The sequence below is a fragment of the Acipenser ruthenus genome, chromosome 45, assembly GCF_902713425.1.
Source record: "Acipenser ruthenus chromosome 45, fAciRut3.2 maternal haplotype, whole genome shotgun sequence".
Taxonomy (NCBI): Eukaryota; Metazoa; Chordata; class Actinopteri; order Acipenseriformes; family Acipenseridae; genus Acipenser; species Acipenser ruthenus.
Genome location: NC_081233.1, coordinates 6,297,770 through 6,315,722, shown reverse-complemented (window position 1 = coordinate 6,315,722; position 17,953 = coordinate 6,297,770). Strand labels below are relative to the sequence as shown.

General features: G+C 41.9%; 1 protein-coding gene across 4 annotated transcripts in view; it reads right to left on the bottom strand.

Moving 5' to 3' along the window:
• The window catches only part of LOC117400863 (voltage-dependent L-type calcium channel subunit beta-3-like), a 51,644-nt gene that overhangs the window by 8,679 nt on the left and 25,012 nt on the right, over positions 1–17,953 (bottom strand). For 2 of the 4 annotated variants that reach the window (XM_059013405.1, XM_059013407.1), the window contains 7 exons: positions 4,689–4,808; positions 4,094–4,249; positions 3,868–3,983; positions 2,792–2,868; positions 1,938–1,957; positions 1,505–1,585; positions 462–520 (listed from right to left, as the gene is read on the bottom strand). In XM_059013405.1, the coding sequence (XP_058869388.1) occupies positions 462–520; positions 1,505–1,585; positions 1,938–1,957; positions 2,792–2,868; positions 3,868–3,983; positions 4,094–4,249; positions 4,689–4,808 (629 nt within the window). Of the gene's footprint in view, positions 1–461; positions 521–1,504; positions 1,586–1,937; positions 1,958–2,791; positions 2,869–3,867; positions 3,984–4,093; positions 4,250–4,688; positions 4,809–13,750; positions 13,940–17,953 lie in introns of those variants that run through there. The other 2 variants (XM_059013408.1, XM_059013406.1) reach the window with 2 other exon arrangements.

The following is a 17,953-nucleotide window of genomic DNA, read 5'->3' as shown; positions in this document are numbered from 1 at the left end:
GCGGGATGGGTGGAGGTACATCACAACGCTGACCAATCAAGTGACGAGTGGGTGTAAACATTTAATCCATATCTGGGGTGAGCAGGAAACAGAAAATAATAAATCTTTAGCGAGCAAGCAGCAAACATGTTTTCTCCGTGCTTTAATATGATCATGTTGGTTTTTTTAGTAACTTGCTGGGAAAGAACCGTCAAAAACTCTCCAAGCATGGAAACAGGGTCGGGCAGATCACTTGGGGTTCAGGAGGAATGCGTGAGCACCCGGATCAGCTCGAATTGGAGCTCATGGAAACGAGGTATGAGATTCCAAGGACTGTCCTCCAGTCCAGGGCAGGCTTGAGGCACAGAGACTGACCTGCTCCCTCACCCCCTAAGATAAATGGTGCTCCCTCCAGTCCAGGGCAGAGAAAGAGTCATACGCCTCAATGGACTGCCTCAATGGAAGACCGATAGTTGACTCACCTTCCATCAAACCTGTGCTTCAGGAAATCGAACAGTGCCTTCTGCATCATATCAGTCACCTGTGGAGTTAGGGCAGGAGGCAAAGGCTTAATAAGCAGTGTTAATCGAGGCAGGTTATTGATATCTGTTAAACAGTACACTGGCACTGCTATATGAGCATTAGCAGGTAACAGGGATGGAAATAAGACTCCTGTTGCATAGCAGTTTCACCCATTCCAGGTTTTACTACGATCTTGATTAGCCCCAGTGTATAGGTAACAAGCTCTGATTAAATGCCTAGTAAAACCAGGAATGGATCAAACTGCTATGCAATGGGAGTCTTATTTCCATCCCTGAGGTAGGGTCTGTTTTGATAGTGACAGCACGCTAAGCCATTGAACATGAAGCAAGAACAGTGAACAGGAAGATGAGAAGACAAACAAATAGGAATAAGCAACATTGATTTTAAATTTTAGAAAAAAATATTACGAATTCCCATTGAACACTTTTCTGTGGTGCATTTGTGTTTAGGATAAAATGAAATATTAATGCATTACAGCCAGGAATCCAAAATTGGATTTTGTTCTAAGAGCTTCAGCGATGCTCGTTTTAGCTGGCAGCATCTGAGAGCTGTAAGGAGCATGTCTAGAGAGGCTGAAATATCAGATGCCAGCTTTTATGAACCCTCGGGGGGGCAGGGGGAAGGGAGAACGAGGGGGGAGTGTGGAATTATTAGAATCTTATTTTAAGCTCCATTCTATCTTAACTCTTTCAAGTCTAGGATTGCTATTCCAGATTCCGTCTGCAAGCAAATGTCTGATTTCCTTACGAAAGTAGAATTTTAAATAACATGTTTGCCCCAGCACTACACTTTCACATCACTGTCAGTAGGTTTCAGTATAATTTGCAACCATTCTTCTCTATTTTGGCACACATTCCTCATTTTTTCACTGTGTTTCAGTACACTCTGCAACGCTTTTCCTCTGTTTCTCTAAGGGTGTGGATGGAAGGCAGCTGTAGATTGCTGTGGCTGATTGACCAGGTCATGATGTTCCAGCTCTTACCTCATATCCCTTCAGCGAGGGACCAACCAGCACCACCGGCCTCATGGAAGGAACCACGTCATAGGGGGGGATATGCTCTGTCTGGGGACACACAGCACAGGTATGATTAACACCTTGGGGACCAGCGACACCCCTGGAACCTTGCGTTTTAGTATCGCTTGACTGCTTTTTGTGTTGACTGTGCTTCACAGTAAACTAACAACAGTTAACCTGGTCGTCCAAGACTCATAAGACCTATCAAGTGTATGTTGAATTGCAATATAGTTAATAACGTCAAGATTTGTAAGTATTAAAACTATGAAAAAATATCTAATCCTGTTTAAAAAAAAACAGAAATAATTCAATAAATGAATGTCATGCTTTAAAATGTATTTTATATATATATATATATATATATATATATATATATATGTTCACAATATATCAGTCCTACCTGTTTTTGCTTCTGTTTGGCTTTTGAAAACAAAACAAAAAAGAATTCAAATATAAACACACATATATAAATATGTATTCTGTTTCTTCACATAGAAAAAGCACCCACTCTCACCCACTCACACCTTATGGTACATTACTTACTATTAGTAAATTTAAACCCAATAAATATAAAAATGCATTTTGACCTCGAAAGTGTGTTTGCACAGTTACGTGGTGTAATGAGTTTCAATATTTAAAAGTAGATGAAACCGAATTTAGCTGCTAAACCAGTGTATAAAAATGCAGTCTGGTCTGTATTAGTCTTTAGTCTATATTATGCCTCGTCTCCACTGCCCTTCCCAGGTATAGCTGAGCTGGCTGGTCTGGGTGAGGTGTAGGTAAATATGGCTGTCTGCGTTCCAGTGTAATTGTCAGGTATAGCTGACAGGAAGTAGTTGCGCGCCAGTAAAAGGTCACTTTGGATTGTGGGATTGATTGCGAAGATGGATGAAGTTGAACAATCATTTGCGATTGTTTTTAGTTCCCCAGCTGTCAGTAGTCTTATTAACGAGGTTCCATCATGAAGCAATAAGAGAAAAGCGATGGAAAAAAGCAGCCGATGTTCTAAACAGTCCGTCTCTTCAGCACACGCTTTTCAATGACATACATGTGCGCAGCACAGCTTGGCCCCGTTGGGTATGAGATTCGAAACTGTGCTGTCCGAGGTGTAGCTGAGTGTCAGTGGAAACACCCTCCAGCTACACCTCGCCCAGATCACACAGCTCAGCTGTACCTGGAGACAGGCAGTGGAGACAAGGTCAAAATATGATCAGCTAAGGAGGGGATCCGGTTAGTCGGTGCTGTGGTTCTTACCAGTGGAAGGAGGAGTGGATCTCCATCCTCCTGAGACCATATCCCCCAGACTGGCTGACGAGTTCCCCCCAGGCTTCCTGCAGGTCAGGAGACACCCAGACACAATCAAAATCTGCAGCAGCAGCAGCAGCTCCTGCGTACAGAACAACTCGGAACACATCTCCCTCCCCGAGGGCCATGCTAGCGTTGAACACGGCAAGACGAGGGCTTGTTTTTCTATTGCTTTTCTATATGCTGCTGTTGCAGAGAAATGTGCTGAGCATGTGTAGAAAGTGGACCAGCAACTGGAGTGAGCGAGTTTTATATAAGTGGGATTTTGAATTACATGCTCCGTGAACTCTGTATAAAGAGTGAAAATGTCAAATGGAAATGACCGAGCGTACGACCCCACATTTACCTTCCGGATATTATTATTTATATTTGTTGCTTAATTTTTTTAGGTTTTGTATTGTTCCATTCTTCTTGTGCAGTCTGGCCACTGGCATATCATTGAACGTGCTTGTCCATATTAGAACTGGAGTTCTCTACCCTGTCATTACACTCACCCTCCACTAGAGGGGGGGCTAACACAAGTAGAGAAGTAAGTAAAAGCGTTCTAGCGAGTGCTGTCCCGCGCATTCTTTGTATGTTAGGCCATTGACTTCAAAGGAGGAGTGGGTCTTGCACAAAGGATAGAAAAGGTCTGTCTTAGTGAAAGATCTCTATGGCTTGCCTTTTGAGAGATTTGTAATGGTGTATTATCAGTATCCCTGGTGTATTACCAGTATCCCTGGTACATTAGCAGTATCCCTGGTACATTAGCAGTATCCCCTGGTACATTAGCAGTATCCCTGATACATTAGCAGTATCCCTGGTACATTAGCAGTATCCCTGGTGTATTAGCAGTATCCCTGGTGTATTAGCAGTATCCCTGGTGTATTAGCAGTATCCCTGGTACATTAGCAGTATCCCTGGTACATTAGCAGTATCCCTGGTACATTAGCAGTATCCCTGGTACATTAGCAGTATCCCTGGTGTATTAGCAGTATCCCTGGTACATTAGCAGTATCCCAGGTATAAAGTGCGAAGCGGCTCACCTTGGTTTCTGTTCTTGCTTGAGCCTCATTGCTTCCAGCCGGAGTGGACTCGGGATGAAGGTGATGTCACACCCCTCCTTCACTAGCCTTCCGATCCACCAGTCATTGTTATATTTCTGCAAAGAATTCCACGAGGAGTCACAGGCAGGTTGACAGAGGGCTCGCAAAGCCAGACTCCTTTTAGGTTCTGCGTTGTCGTCGCCCCCCGCCCCCTGCCAGCACTCACCTCTTTAATGTGTAGAAAGTCTTTGGCTTCAAAGTTGATAGCAGCACCTTGGACTGGACAGTCTTCATCTAGAGCCCCACAGTAATTGACATTCGTTTTCACAGCAAACGCGACCGGTTTAGTCTGCAGGACAACGTGCACACAGACACAAACTGGCTTTGGAGGTGGCAAAAAAACATCTTGTTTCAGCTTTTTAAACAGTACAGGAATTATATGAAGTCTAGTTTTGTTTTATTTTATTGAACATGGTTAAAATGGGCAGTTTGTTTTACTTTATGTAAAGTGACAGCATGCCAAAAGTGAAACTGAATCGCTTCTGCCACACCAGAGGTCCATCAGTTAATAGAGGGTATGGTATCTTCCAGGATGGGCTGTGACAGGCTGTGCTGTCAGTGATGCTGCAATGTAACAGGCTCAGTGTGGGCTCACCTTGGCTTGTATCTCATAGGTCGGGCTGTGACAGGCTGTGCTGTCAGTGATGCGACAATGTAACAGGCTCAGTGTGGGCTCACCTTGGCTTGTATCTCATAGGTCGGGCTGTGACAGGCTGTGCTGTCAGTGATGCTGCAATGTAACAGGCTCAGTGTGGGCTCACCTTGGCTCTCTCGAGCTGCAGCAGGGCCTGGCGCTCGGCTTCACGCCGATACGCCTCGCGGTCCTCCTCCAGGGACAGGTCGGAATCCGATGGTCTGCTCGTGTACGAATCGGCTGAACCCTGCGAGAGAGGGAGAGGGAGAGGGAGAGGGAGAGGGAGAGGGAGAGGGAGAGGGAGAGGGAGAGGGAGAGGGAGAGGGAGAGGGAGAGGAGAGAGAGAGAGAGCGAGCAGAGAGAGAGAGAGAGAGAGAGAGACGGTTTAGTATGATTCCGGTAAATTATTGAACACACTGCATAGAGCTGCGCGATTTCTTAAAAAAAAACACAACGCTGTCTATTTTTAGACCGTGAAATAAGCAATTCTTTACCGTGAAACAAACAGAGCCCTATTCATCGTGCACTAAACTGAAGCCCCTACCCCCCCTTCATTATAATCTCATGAAAACGTTGCTCCACTGCTGCCAATGTGACAGGCACTGCAGCACAGATTCCCTCATTAACTGCTACTCTACTCCCCAGCCACTAAAACACAGCAACGAAGAAAGGGCTCTGGTACCGTCATACCCAGCAAGAGTATTCATTACCGAGAGCACCACTGCAGAGGTATGTAAAAACGTGTCACAGCAACGTTGTAGCGGCACATGGCTTCGGCTCTCACGGCTACAGCAGCTCCCTGTCTTGTGGAGGTAAGATACATCTTACTGTTGCAGTAGGACAAGGCTTACCAGCAAACAATGAAATAGTTCCTATGGCAGTTGTTTCACATTTAATGGAACTACCATAGGATTACAGTTAGAAATTAGCTTGTCTAGTCCCATGTTCTGTTTTTTCATGTGTATCAAATCCCATGAAATAATAATAATAATAATAATAATAATAATAATAATAATAATAATAATAATAATAATAATAATATCAAATATAAACAGCACTCTATTGGAGGGATTCTTAGAATTTTATAGATTTAAAACCTACACTAGACTATCATTCTAAAACCTTATTCTTCAGTGTATTGACTATACAGTACATGCCCATAGCGCCCCAGTTACAGCTAGGAACATGGTAATTGCTTCTGAACGGCTTCTTCAACAGCAGGATGACCCTGGAAGGAAAGCAGCACCTAACCTTTGACCCTGCAGCGAGAGTCGCCTCCTTTAGCAGGCAGTCTCCTGGGTATTTCATGTCTTAAACACAGTGATTCAATAACCCATCAATGCAACACATGGGACCCGGACAGAGTACAGACAGGGCGGGTCAGAAAAGCACTAACATTGAAATACAACCAAATACAATTTACGCCACTGTCTGGAGAGAACCACTAATGTCCTAAGTGACAGGAAAGCTGACTGCTGCTTTTTAAAGTGCCTGTAAGTGTTGGTTCGTTCCACCAGTTAGGAATTAAGGTAGACATGGAATTAGCTACTTTGTTCACGCTATAAGGATGAGACCAGACTATGTTTCAAGATACCCACATTGCATTCTACATTGTCAAAAGTTGCCTCCAGCAAACTGCTCTAACACATTTCTGTCATATGATTACCAATACATTTACACTCTTCATAGTGGCTGGGATTTTGTGCCAGTTGTGCTTCCACTATTTGTGGGGTGCGTTCTTTTCAAAATGCCCTGTTGGGGTGCAAAAACAATGCGTTGTCAGGTAACGTTGTTTTATCAAAGTCACGATCAGGCTTCAATCATGACATCTCATGCTGGGTTTCGGAGTGCTGTCAAACTGTTCCCGATTGCACCTGCAGCCTCCCTTAATCAATACTATACTAACATATGACTGCTCAAAGTGTGTTCGTCCCATTCCTTCATAGATTAACCCTCTGTGCCCTAAAGCATTGGAGCATTCTACTGAGTGATCCATACCTTCAAAACGCTCAATAAGAATTTCAAAGGTAAAACTAGAAGAAACTATGTCAAGCAGACAAGTTGCTCCCAGTCCAGCTCAGTTATTTTACCCCCTGATTTTCTACCCAATTTAGAATGTGCAATTATTTTCCCCCTCACAGCAGTAATTCTCCACGCAGCTCACTGAAAGTTCAGTGGGCATTCTCTGATCCCACGACCAAGCCAGTTTCATCTTCTATACCCAGGAACTCGAGAGCGGATGTCAGCGAGCTACCAGCCTCAAGACAAAGGCCAGCCCTGCAGGGGTCCACCCGAGCTCACTGGGCAGCACAAACAGCCCCTTTCGGTTTTGCTTCCCTAACCCGCCAAGGCCAATGCGATGCTCCCTCTGCCAGGACACGAACCTGGGCTCCTCTGACTGTATGACTCACCCTGCACCTCATGCCATACATGCGTCTGAATTACCATTAAAGATCATACGCTAAGGGCTGCTGCAGGACTGCCATTCAAAAGACTACAGCGCAGCAGTATCACAATGGCTGAGGAGGTGGAAGGAGGATAAACACTCAATGCAATCTATTATTAATAACATCCTACTGAAAAAACATTAGCATATTTCATTCTCCTAGGTTATCCACAAGAGTGGTTACACAGCAAGGCTGCAACAATGCAATTTTCCACTTAATAAGCACTTTTCCTTTTAAAAACAGCTTTTATGTTTTAATGGTTCAGAACTAGCAGTCCACATAAGCTGAAAAGGCATCTTGATTGTGGAGATCTGTGATGTGTAATACAGGGATGGAAATAACACTCCCATTCCACAGCAGTATGATCCATTCCTAGTTTTACTATGAATATAATAAGACACACCAGAGCTTGTTACCTATACAGTAGACTGTGGCTAATCAAGCACATAGTAAAACGTGGAATAGAACATACATAGGAGTCTTTTTTCCTATGATAGGACGGCCATGCGTGATGGTTGCTTTCTTGAAACATACATGTAATACATTCTGTCACTGTGCAAACCGTCTATCAAAAAGGCGCTCACGTGCAGTGGGCGGGGTCGCCGGTTTGCACCCAGCCTCTGCCCCGTTACACATACAGAAATAAAACTGTCCTGAGCTGTGTCGCACACTGGGAGATCAAAAGATCATCTTCTGCAAGAGCTTGTTGCCTCTCCGATACTGATCTCTGAATGATGCACTTATGCTTATTTTATTAGGTGTGAGAATCTGAACTGATTAACGCTCTTACCCACATTGCGTTCTGCAGATTGCTGTGCTAATTAATTTATTCTCCTGCCCCTCTGTCTTGTGGTTATAACTAGATCTAGTGACAATCCCAGAATCCTCTCCGGGACTCTTGTCTCTTTCTGTCAAAGGAACGTCGTGTGTTGACTGACTGCTGCTATTTTGTCAGGTTTTTTTCCCCCCGCAATAAAATTGTTTGATATATTCCTCCTGTTTTCTTGGCCGGTATTCCACATGGCTTTTGCAATCTTAATAAGAATCACTTCCTTTCTCATCATTCATTATTTATCCTCACTCTCTCCCAATGGTGAGTTTTCAGTTTATAGATTTTCTTCTTCATTATATTAACATACACTGCTAGATAAGGACTGAAAGGGTTAAATGCTAACGGATCCTCTTGGCATTAAAATATAATCAAATAACAAGAAAAGATAGGAGTCGATTTCTTTTTTTGTTCAGGGGTTGCAGATTCACACTCTGGGTGACGGGATCAAATTCGTTCGCTAATGCGTTAACAGTGGCTGATAAAGGCAATGCAATATGCATGGCCAACACTTAATGTTTATATTCATTCACTGGGTTCATAGTAGACTAATCCCTTCTCCGCTGCTCTGCCATGGTAAGAGATAGCGATCCCCCTGAGAGAACAGCTCACTCAGAGAGGGCATGTTCCCCCCCCCCATTAGAATCGGATACTGGATATATCTTCCCATGTGTGTAAGACAGTGGTGAATATTTTAATGTTATTTAGAAATTCAATGATAAACTGGTTTCGGCTAAAAGTCTTTCTCTTCTATGTTGATATGAGTTTTGGTTCACATTTTTATATCCAAGGGTTTTGAGAGGTCTGTACTAACCTTTTGTATTGACCGATTTTAAAGTAGAGCGAGTGATTTGCGTGGAGGCGATTCTATCCGCTGAGCATCGTAACAACATGGATTAAAATCGTACTGATTAACATTTTATATGACAAACAATACAAGATAGTGGACTGAAAGGGTTAAACTACATTGAGGTAGACAAGCGAGTAAGTATGAAAATGTAATATACCCTCCTCCTGCTGCATGTGGTAGCACTTGGATCACAGAGACATACATTGTACAAACTGCCACCTAGGTAGACTGGAGTGCCTGCACACAACCAGATTTCAACATTGCACATGACTGCGGGATGCTGCGGCTTTTATGACTGTGGAACTCAAGCGGGACCCCTTGGGTATGCCAGCACTGCCTCACACTCTCTCCTGCTCCTCATCACAGCTCCCCAGGCCCAGCTTGCTGACTGAGTGATGAATCATCAGTCAAAAAGAGCTGCACTGTGCAGAACGAGCTGTACTTAGGAGACCAGGAGCAGCTCTGTATTAAAGGCACAGTCACACCAGCGCACTGCAAAACCAAAAACCAAATGTGATTCCATGTTACAGACATGCATACAGTAGCGTGTTTATTACAAGCCCTCAAGGTTTGTAATTGACATCCTTTATATACCTACCTGCATGAAAACCTCAGGGTGTGAGGATTTCAATTTTCGATCAGTAATCATGGATATAGAAACAAAAGGCACTTGTGTGGAAATGTTAGACCACTTTGTCCTTTAATTAGCATCTTAAACAACTTCTAAAAAGTCTCCTGCATTTTACCATGTGTGGCTGGGAGTTCCTTTTCTCTTACTGTATTAAATTATTTGCATGTGTGGTCTTCTAAAGTCATCAGTTAAAATTCGACCATTACTAATTTGCCTAATGTGAGCCTCATCTAACACACACTTTAGGTTTTATTCAAATTGGACAAACAGTGAAAACTGTTAACCTTTGTTTAAGGTAATGCATTTCCGCACTCAGTTGTTCTGTTTCTGTTACCTGCTATGGAAAGGCGTATACACATGTAATTTGCATTGCACTGCGTTTGTGTAATGCAATAACAGTAAGAGCTACTGCTTAGAGCACCCTCTTTGATCTCAGCTGCTTGCCCTATAATGTTGTTTCCTCATCATCCAATTAACTACTACACATGTTTCATCACTCTGCTGTGAACTAAACAGCAGCCAAGTAACTTTCTGGCCACCCTGTAATTAATCCACCTGCCCTGCCCCTGTTCTGTTTTCAGACCTGCCTATTACTTGACTATACCTCCGATACTGCACAGTCCAGTACTACTGTTATGCTATATTTTATACACAGGAGATTGCTTTATTTGTCGTTCCTACACAACACAGTCACGGCTATTTAATCCCTATATCTCACGGATGATAAAAAGATTTCAAGACAGATCGAGTTTTCCACCCACACAAGCACTTAAGAGCCTAAAAATAGTCCAACAGCAATGTCTCTCTCCTGCGGTCTCTGTTCCGTTGTTGGATCTCCTAACGTGCTGCAGACAGACGCCTCCCTCTTTTGAAAGATCTTTCTCGGTGCCTTGCAAGGAGTTCCAGAGCTCAGGGATATAACATTCATATCGCTCCTCAACATTGGAAAAGAAAAGGCAAGATTCGCATTGCAGTCCCCTGCTACTGCTGTAAATACAATACAAGCTTTACTACAATTGCATACGCAGCTATCAAGATTTTTGAAAGCCAATAGCCATTGCAGGCACATTGAGGGTAACCTTATAATCACACAGTACCTGAAGGGAATAGTTTAGAACAGCTACATGTTTTTCTAATATGTAATTTATTACAAGTGTAACGTTGTTTGGGGTAGAGTTGAGGCACTGAAACAGCATAAAATGGAAGCACAAAAGTAAGGGTGAGTATACAGCAGTGTGCACATGTATCAGAACACCCCATTGCTTCTGTATTAGATCACCCCATTGCTGCTGTATCCGAACACCCCATTGCTTCTGTATTAGAGCACCCCATTGCTTCTGTATTAGATCACCCCATTGCTGCTGTATCCGAACACCCCATTGCTTCTGTATTAGAGCACCCCATTGCTTCTGTATCAGAGCACCCCATTGCTTCTGTATCAGAACACCCCATTGCTTCTGTATTAGAACACCCCATTGCTTCTGTATCAGAACACCCCATTGCTTCTGTATTAGAACACCCCATTGCTTCTGTATCCGAACATCCCATTGCTTCTGTAGTTTTGATTTGTTTTGCATATGAAATCAAACCACTGGAACTGAAAAATGTCAAAATAGGCAAATTCGTGATTGCCTAATTTAATTGATGACTTTAATAGGCCACACATGCAATTCATTTTAAATAGTAAGAGAAAAGGAACACCTAGTCACAAAAGATAAAATACAAGAGATTTTTTAGAAGTTGTTTAAGATGCATGATTAAAGCACTAAGCAGTGTAACATTTTCACACATGTGCCTATTGTTTCTATATTACTGATCGGAAATTGAAATTCTCACCCCATGAGGTTTTCATGCAGGCAGGTATATAAAGAGAAATCTTGAGGGGTTCCAGTACATTTGCACACGACTGTACAGGTTAAAAATACAAACCAAAAAATCGACACACCTATAGGAGACTAGGCGTGTGCGATTAAGGCTTGGGGGGGGGAGATTGGTGCAAAATGAAAGCAGTTCTCATTTTCAAGCCCTTGACCCTAACCAGGGCTCAGGATGATATAGCTGCTAGAGGGGTTGCTGTTGGACGAGATTTCAAGGTTTGCAGTTACAATTTCATGAAAACAATATTAAGAGGATTACTCTAAAGAAAACATTAACATGCTTAGCTTTTCAGTACCTCCGAGTACCGGTGCTTTTGAATATGGAGTACGGTTGTCAGGTAGTGCTCCAGCATAAGAGCTCGCTGTTGACACTCGGTGAATGCTGAGAGGGGAATGAGCAAGGGGGCAAAGGCACTTACAGGTATGTAAACCACACCATTTGATTAGTCACTTTATTTTTGAAGCACTAGATGCAAAAACAAGGTCAGTTGAGGTTCTGTATTTTAACACTAAGTAAAATAGCACTTTATCAGTTTACATTAAACCAGCAGTTCTGTGTTTTGCTATATTGTTCCAGGATAGCAGGATGGCCAACGCTTGCTATTTTGTCATTCTAAAAGCCAAGCAAATTCAAGGCTGTTATTGCATTCACCATGTAGAGCAGGGGTGGGCAATTCCGGTCCTGGAGGGCCGGTGTCCCTCCTGGCTTTTGTTCCAACTGTGTTCTAAATTATTTAATTAGACCAATAATTGGTAATAATTGGTCCAATTAAGTAATTTAGGGCAAAGTTGGAACAAAAGCCAGGAGGGACACCGGCCCTCCAGGACCGGAATTGCCCACCCCTGATGTAGAGTATGACAGACAGATAGATGGACGGACGCACACGCTCAGTGTATAAGGGTCCCTTGTAGGGTCCACAAGGATTTTTCTTGGTTCAACGTAAGAAATGCTGTGCGCTGTATTTTTTTTAGGCAGTACCAGAAGAATTTTCAGCTGATGCATGATTTATCCATTACTTAAAAAATCAATCACAATGTATACAGAAACGTAATAATACCTTTTTGAAAAATGTTGCAACAATGTACTTACAATCCAACAATCTGGCGCAACAGATCAAACGCACCACTGCAAACAAAACATCCATCCCAAAATTTGTTGTGGAATGCAGTTGGCAGATAGTTTACATGCTATGACATTTGTGAAAGAGGTTAAGAATATTCTCAAAAGCAGCCCAGTGCTCTTTCTGCAGGTTTGGGAGATAATGTCATCTAGCTATATTCAGCTAGCTGAGAGACCCAGCCCTAATTCTGTCAAAGCAAACAAAGCAGCTAGAACAAACTGCATGGGGAAAGAAAAATGGAATTCTACAACCGTTTATGGGCTAGGTGGCGCAGTGGATTATCATGCTAGCACTTTCACCTCCAGGGGTCTGGGTTCAAACATAGCTTAAAAAATGCCTTCCAGCCATCAGTATCTAATCTACTTCACGTGGTCATCACACAATTTGGCACAGTTACTGTATACTTGCAAACAGTGTGCAGAAGTGAGGTCAAGATTGGATGGCCAACCCTAATAAAAGTTTATTCTTGCACTGTATTTCTATAGTTTTACCATGCTTTTCCCTCTGTTATATTATGCATTTACTATAGGTTTACCCTGGTTTGCCATGTTTACTAATATACTTTACTGTACCTTGCTATTCTTTACAATGCTTTCACTATGCTTTATTACACTTTGCTATGCTTTTATTATGGTATATTTTTATAAGGGATAAACTGCTCCCTTACCCCCTAAGAGAAAGGGTGCTCCCTCCAGTGCAGGGCAGGCTTGAGGCATGGAAACTGAACTGCTCCCTCACCCCCTAAGAGAAAGGGTGCTCCCTCCAGTCCAGGGCAGGCTTGAGGCATGGAGACTGAACTGCTCCCTCACCACCTAAGAGAAAGGGTGCTCCCTCCAATCCAGGGCAGGCTTGAGGCATGGAAACTGAACTGCTCCCTCACCCCCTAAGAGAAAGGGTGCTTCCTCCAATCCAGGGCAGGCTTGTTGCCGGGGAATCTCACATTCTCACTGCCTGTGCTATCCCTACGCTACCCCACCAAAATCCAGAAAAAAAACACATGCAAGCAAAGCTGCAAAAACAGACCTCTGAAAACATGCCTTTGATCACTCTGTTATGCAACAGCCTAGCGCTAGCAAACACCAACCTTAATAAGGGCCTGGTGTTCTGTACTATGTAGGCTGTTTATATATGTCATGACTACAATGTACAGAAGCCCTTTCTATTAATACAAGGAGGAAATTAAAATCAATTCAGTTCACAATAACTCCTACTGATTTTCCTCTTACTGATTCTGCTGTTGTTGCTTTTTTTCCCTCTCCTAACATGGCTTATAATCCATGACACACACACACCCACACCCACACACATATACACACAGAACTGCCTGTGCTGTGAGACTGCAAGATCTGTGCAAGCTAGCACTGAACTGCTAACATGGAATGCAAATGAAAAACTAATATCATCATAAACCAGGCGATCGTTTAAATAACTTACCACCTCTGAGTCTTCAAATCCATGGAGATATAAATCGTCGTGCATAAGGATTTGAGTTTTTGCACTTGTCTTATTTTGCGTGAAAGGAAAGCGTCAATTAGCAAGCAAGGCGGCAAGAATCTGAGCTTAAAAAAAAACAAAACAAAAAAAAAAAAAACGGGATTCGCATGGTCTTGTTACAATGTGCGTGTGTGTATGTGTGTCTACATCCAGGAAAAACAAGCAAGATCCCTTTTTATAAATCTACTGTTCTTTAAAAGAGAAAGAGAGGAGGGGGAGGAACCCAGGTTAAAATATAATAAAATAAAAAAAAAATAGCCTAGATCCAGCCCCTTTCTCTGTGCTTAATAATGGAACAAAAGCACCCCCCCTCCCCTCCTTTCAACCTCCCCCCCACCTCCTGCATTGAAAGGGTCCTTTATGACAGGGCTGGGAGATGCACTCTGATTGGCTGAGCTGGATGCAATCAGTTCTGAGCTAGATGCTGATGCAGGGGAGCCAGGGAGTTTATTCCACCTGCCTCTCTGACTTGCAGGCAGCTTGCGCCTCTGTATGTGCTGCTCTTATTATCATAGCTTTACCAAGCCTGTGCTGCAACACATATGATCTGGAAACGTTACAGCTTCAGTATTCCACCAGAAAATAAGGTTAAGTCCACAGTTCAGAAATCAGATCTTATTTCTTATTCTTTCTTGATCGCTGTAGGATGCAAACAGGCATGCTCTTGCTGCTACCTGCAGCAGAGGAAGGTTATGGATGCTAACTGCCAGCTCCCCAGCAGCTCTGAGAATCTCCAGCTCAAGTAGACCAGTTATTGGGGAGCTGTTTCCTCAATTTGTGGTTGATTAAATAATTAAGATTAAATAACTTGGTCTACATGAGCTGGAATAACTCCTATATAATTTAAACTCTGCATCAAGAACTAGCCCTTATATCATGTTATACAGGTGTAAGTAGCCACCCACGCTGGCTTTTTTAATATGTAAGGTGGTTTCATAACTGCATAACGGTCCGGTAAACAGGTTCTGCAATTAATGTGAAACTACAGGATTTCAATCTAAAAGCTATCCGGCCAGGTTTTTTCATGTTCCAGCATCTTTGCTTCGTCATTAGACCTTCCAGCAGTAGGCTAATGACCAGCACTTTCCATTGTGGAGTCACTGACAGACTGCAGCTCCCCATGGCAGAGAGACAGAATGCCCACCTGCTTCCAGGCTTTACGTTCATCGCTCCGGTTCCCGACTGGGCTGATTCATTCATAACGAGATTACTGCCCGCCTCAATCATTCGTCATAGAGTTACAGTAGTCCAGTACTCTCCAGACTGGACTACTGCAACTCTCACTTTGCTCCCAGTTCATATTGTATTCTAGTACTAGTAAAACTCTACTGACCACTACATTACAAATCAAAGAGCTTTGACGAAATAAAGTGTGAAAAGAATTCAAAGTTGCCACGGGTGCTAATTTACGATAGCATCAATATCCTTAGCAGCGGCCATTACATAGATAATAGCTCAGGACATCTAACTGGAGCCACAGTCAATTATCTAACAGGAATGACCACTGCATCAGACACTAATGCTGAAGTATGCCAATAGGCTTCCAGCTGCGTGGGTGTCTCCTGTAAAACGTTAAAGATCTTCCTAGAACATTAGGATACTGTAGGACAACTATTTATTAACAGCATTTGTATTTGGTTCAGTATTGTAGGGACAATCAGGCTTCAAGGACAGAGAGGAATGTACACAAACTGGACTGTCAACTGCTTTTGGATAAACCTCACAGGTGGCTAACCTATTGTATGGAAGTATGCAGTAAACAGACACCAAGCAATTCTGTTTTAGTGAAACTCGGGACAATGCAGCTTTTTAAACTCCCGAGACCTTTTCAGAGCTCTCGATTTCCATTTAAAATCAAAGTGTGAGCTGTAACGCAATTACTGGGTAGAACCTCGATGGTATGGAAGATTGTACAGCAGAACTGATGACAGGACATTAGTCAGATCTGCAAGTTCATTTTTTTTCAGGTAATGGGAATATTGGAACATTTTCCCTTCATTGCTTTAATATCAGGATGGGCCGGCCTTGAGTTAATATTTAATGAGGCTTTTTCAATTCAATGTAATGCCAAAGAAAAAAAAACAAAAAAGCTAATGTTTGTTGTTGAATTAATGGGTCTAATCAACATTGCTTATTGTACCAATCAATAATAATAATAATAATAATAATAATAATAATAATAATAATAATAATAATAATAATAATAATAACTAGAACTGCCAGGCAGTTTTACGGCTTCCAAGCTCAGTACCAGGTGGAAATTTTGGCAAGCTGTAGCATTTTGCAGCACAAGTGTCAGCAACAGATCCGTTTTATGAAGCAGTTTCAATTCAAAATACTGTATTAGTTCATTATCTCACAATGCTTTATAACTTTACACACCAAAGTAACCACGACTCTATCTACACACTGTAAGGAGTGATAAACTAATTTTACATTTAAACTGAAGGAGAGGCCAAAGGTCACGATCAAGGTAATTTTTGAATAGAGCATATATGGGTTCCTATCTGTGTTCTATAGGAACCATTAACCTATATACACTCTGTAATAAGCTAGTTTTACATTTTAAATTAAGGAGAGGTCAAAGGTCACAGACAATGTCTTTTTTGGATAGAGCACATATGGTTTCCTATATGTGTTCCATAGGTACCATAAACCTATCTGCACTTTGTAAAGAGTTATAAGCTGGATTTACATTTGACCGAAGATTTTGAAAGGTTTTTAAAGAAATGAGTCAGGTGGCCATATTGGTTTACGCACAAACACAATTTTTGAAAAAGTCAATTGTATTGAAACTGGGATAATGCTTGTCAACTTTGGAGGTAATCAAATAAACCATTTTTCAACTGAAGCAGTTTTAAATTTAAGAAGAAAATGTAGGTCTGGCGGCCATCTTGTTTTATTATTATTATTATTATTATTTATTTCTTAGCAGACGCCCTTATCCAGGGCGACTTACAATTATTACAAGATATCACATTATATATTATTTCACATACAATTACCCATTTATACAGTTGGGTTTTTACTGGAGCAATCTAGGTAAAGTACCTTGCTCAAGGGTACAACAGCAGTGTCCCCCACTGGGGAGTGAACCCACAACCCTCCAGTCAAGAGTCCAGAGTCCTAACCACTACGAAAGAACACCATTTTTCCCTATTTGAATTCCATTGTACCCAGTAGGGCTGCTACGATTAAATCGAAAATTGATTTTGCAATCGATTTAATCGATTCATTAATTACATTTTTGTAACTTGCATAGTTAATAACATTATTTAAGTTTATCAACAAACTGCACCGTATTTCTGCCACAGACAAGCAGTGGGCGTGCTCTTCTTTACCTGCTCGTGTTAACTAGTATCTGATTTGCTGGTCCCACCCTACCAGCGAATCAGCAAAAATGCTTTGTAAGTACACGCCCCTCTAACAAAAAAGAGCGCCACCTTGTGTCCAGAGCAGGACAACAGGCTTGTATTCCTGGCAAACAGCCTGTAAATAAATTGTGCACACTGAAGAAAACTGACTGTATAATATAGAATTTAACAATATTAAATAACATTAAAAAAATGATCAGTGATGTAGCATGTTGTGGTAAGTAAATCAATTTATTTGTATTATTATTATTATTAAGATGGTTTTAGGCAGGGATTCCCGCATTGTGCGTTTCACAGATAGTGAAGGTTAGGTGGTACATTATTAACAAGATGCAATGTGTGATGCTGTCACTGAATAAAAATTAAAAAAAAGACGTTTTTCATAAACCTGTGTCTAGTTTATACAGATTACATTCCACAGTACTGTAATGTGTTTGGAATAAATATTTTAGTAACACTCCTGTAGTATGTTAGACTTGCTTTAGGCTTGTTGCGAATGTTGTGTGTTTTTTTCTTCTCCTGATGCTACCAAGGCGTAATTACCCCTCACATTCAATCGTTGTGAACAAGCTTTTACTTACAGCAATGATACTAAAATAATTGCGTCGGGGAAGAGCAATGTAATATATCTGGGCTGTGCAATCATCGATATTCATTAGAAATAATTTTGTGTGCCCAATTCATCGATTGCTATTTTGAGGCTTAACTGACAGCCGTAGTCCCCAAGATGCTACCTACCAAGTTAAACAGTTAAACGGTTAAACGGTTT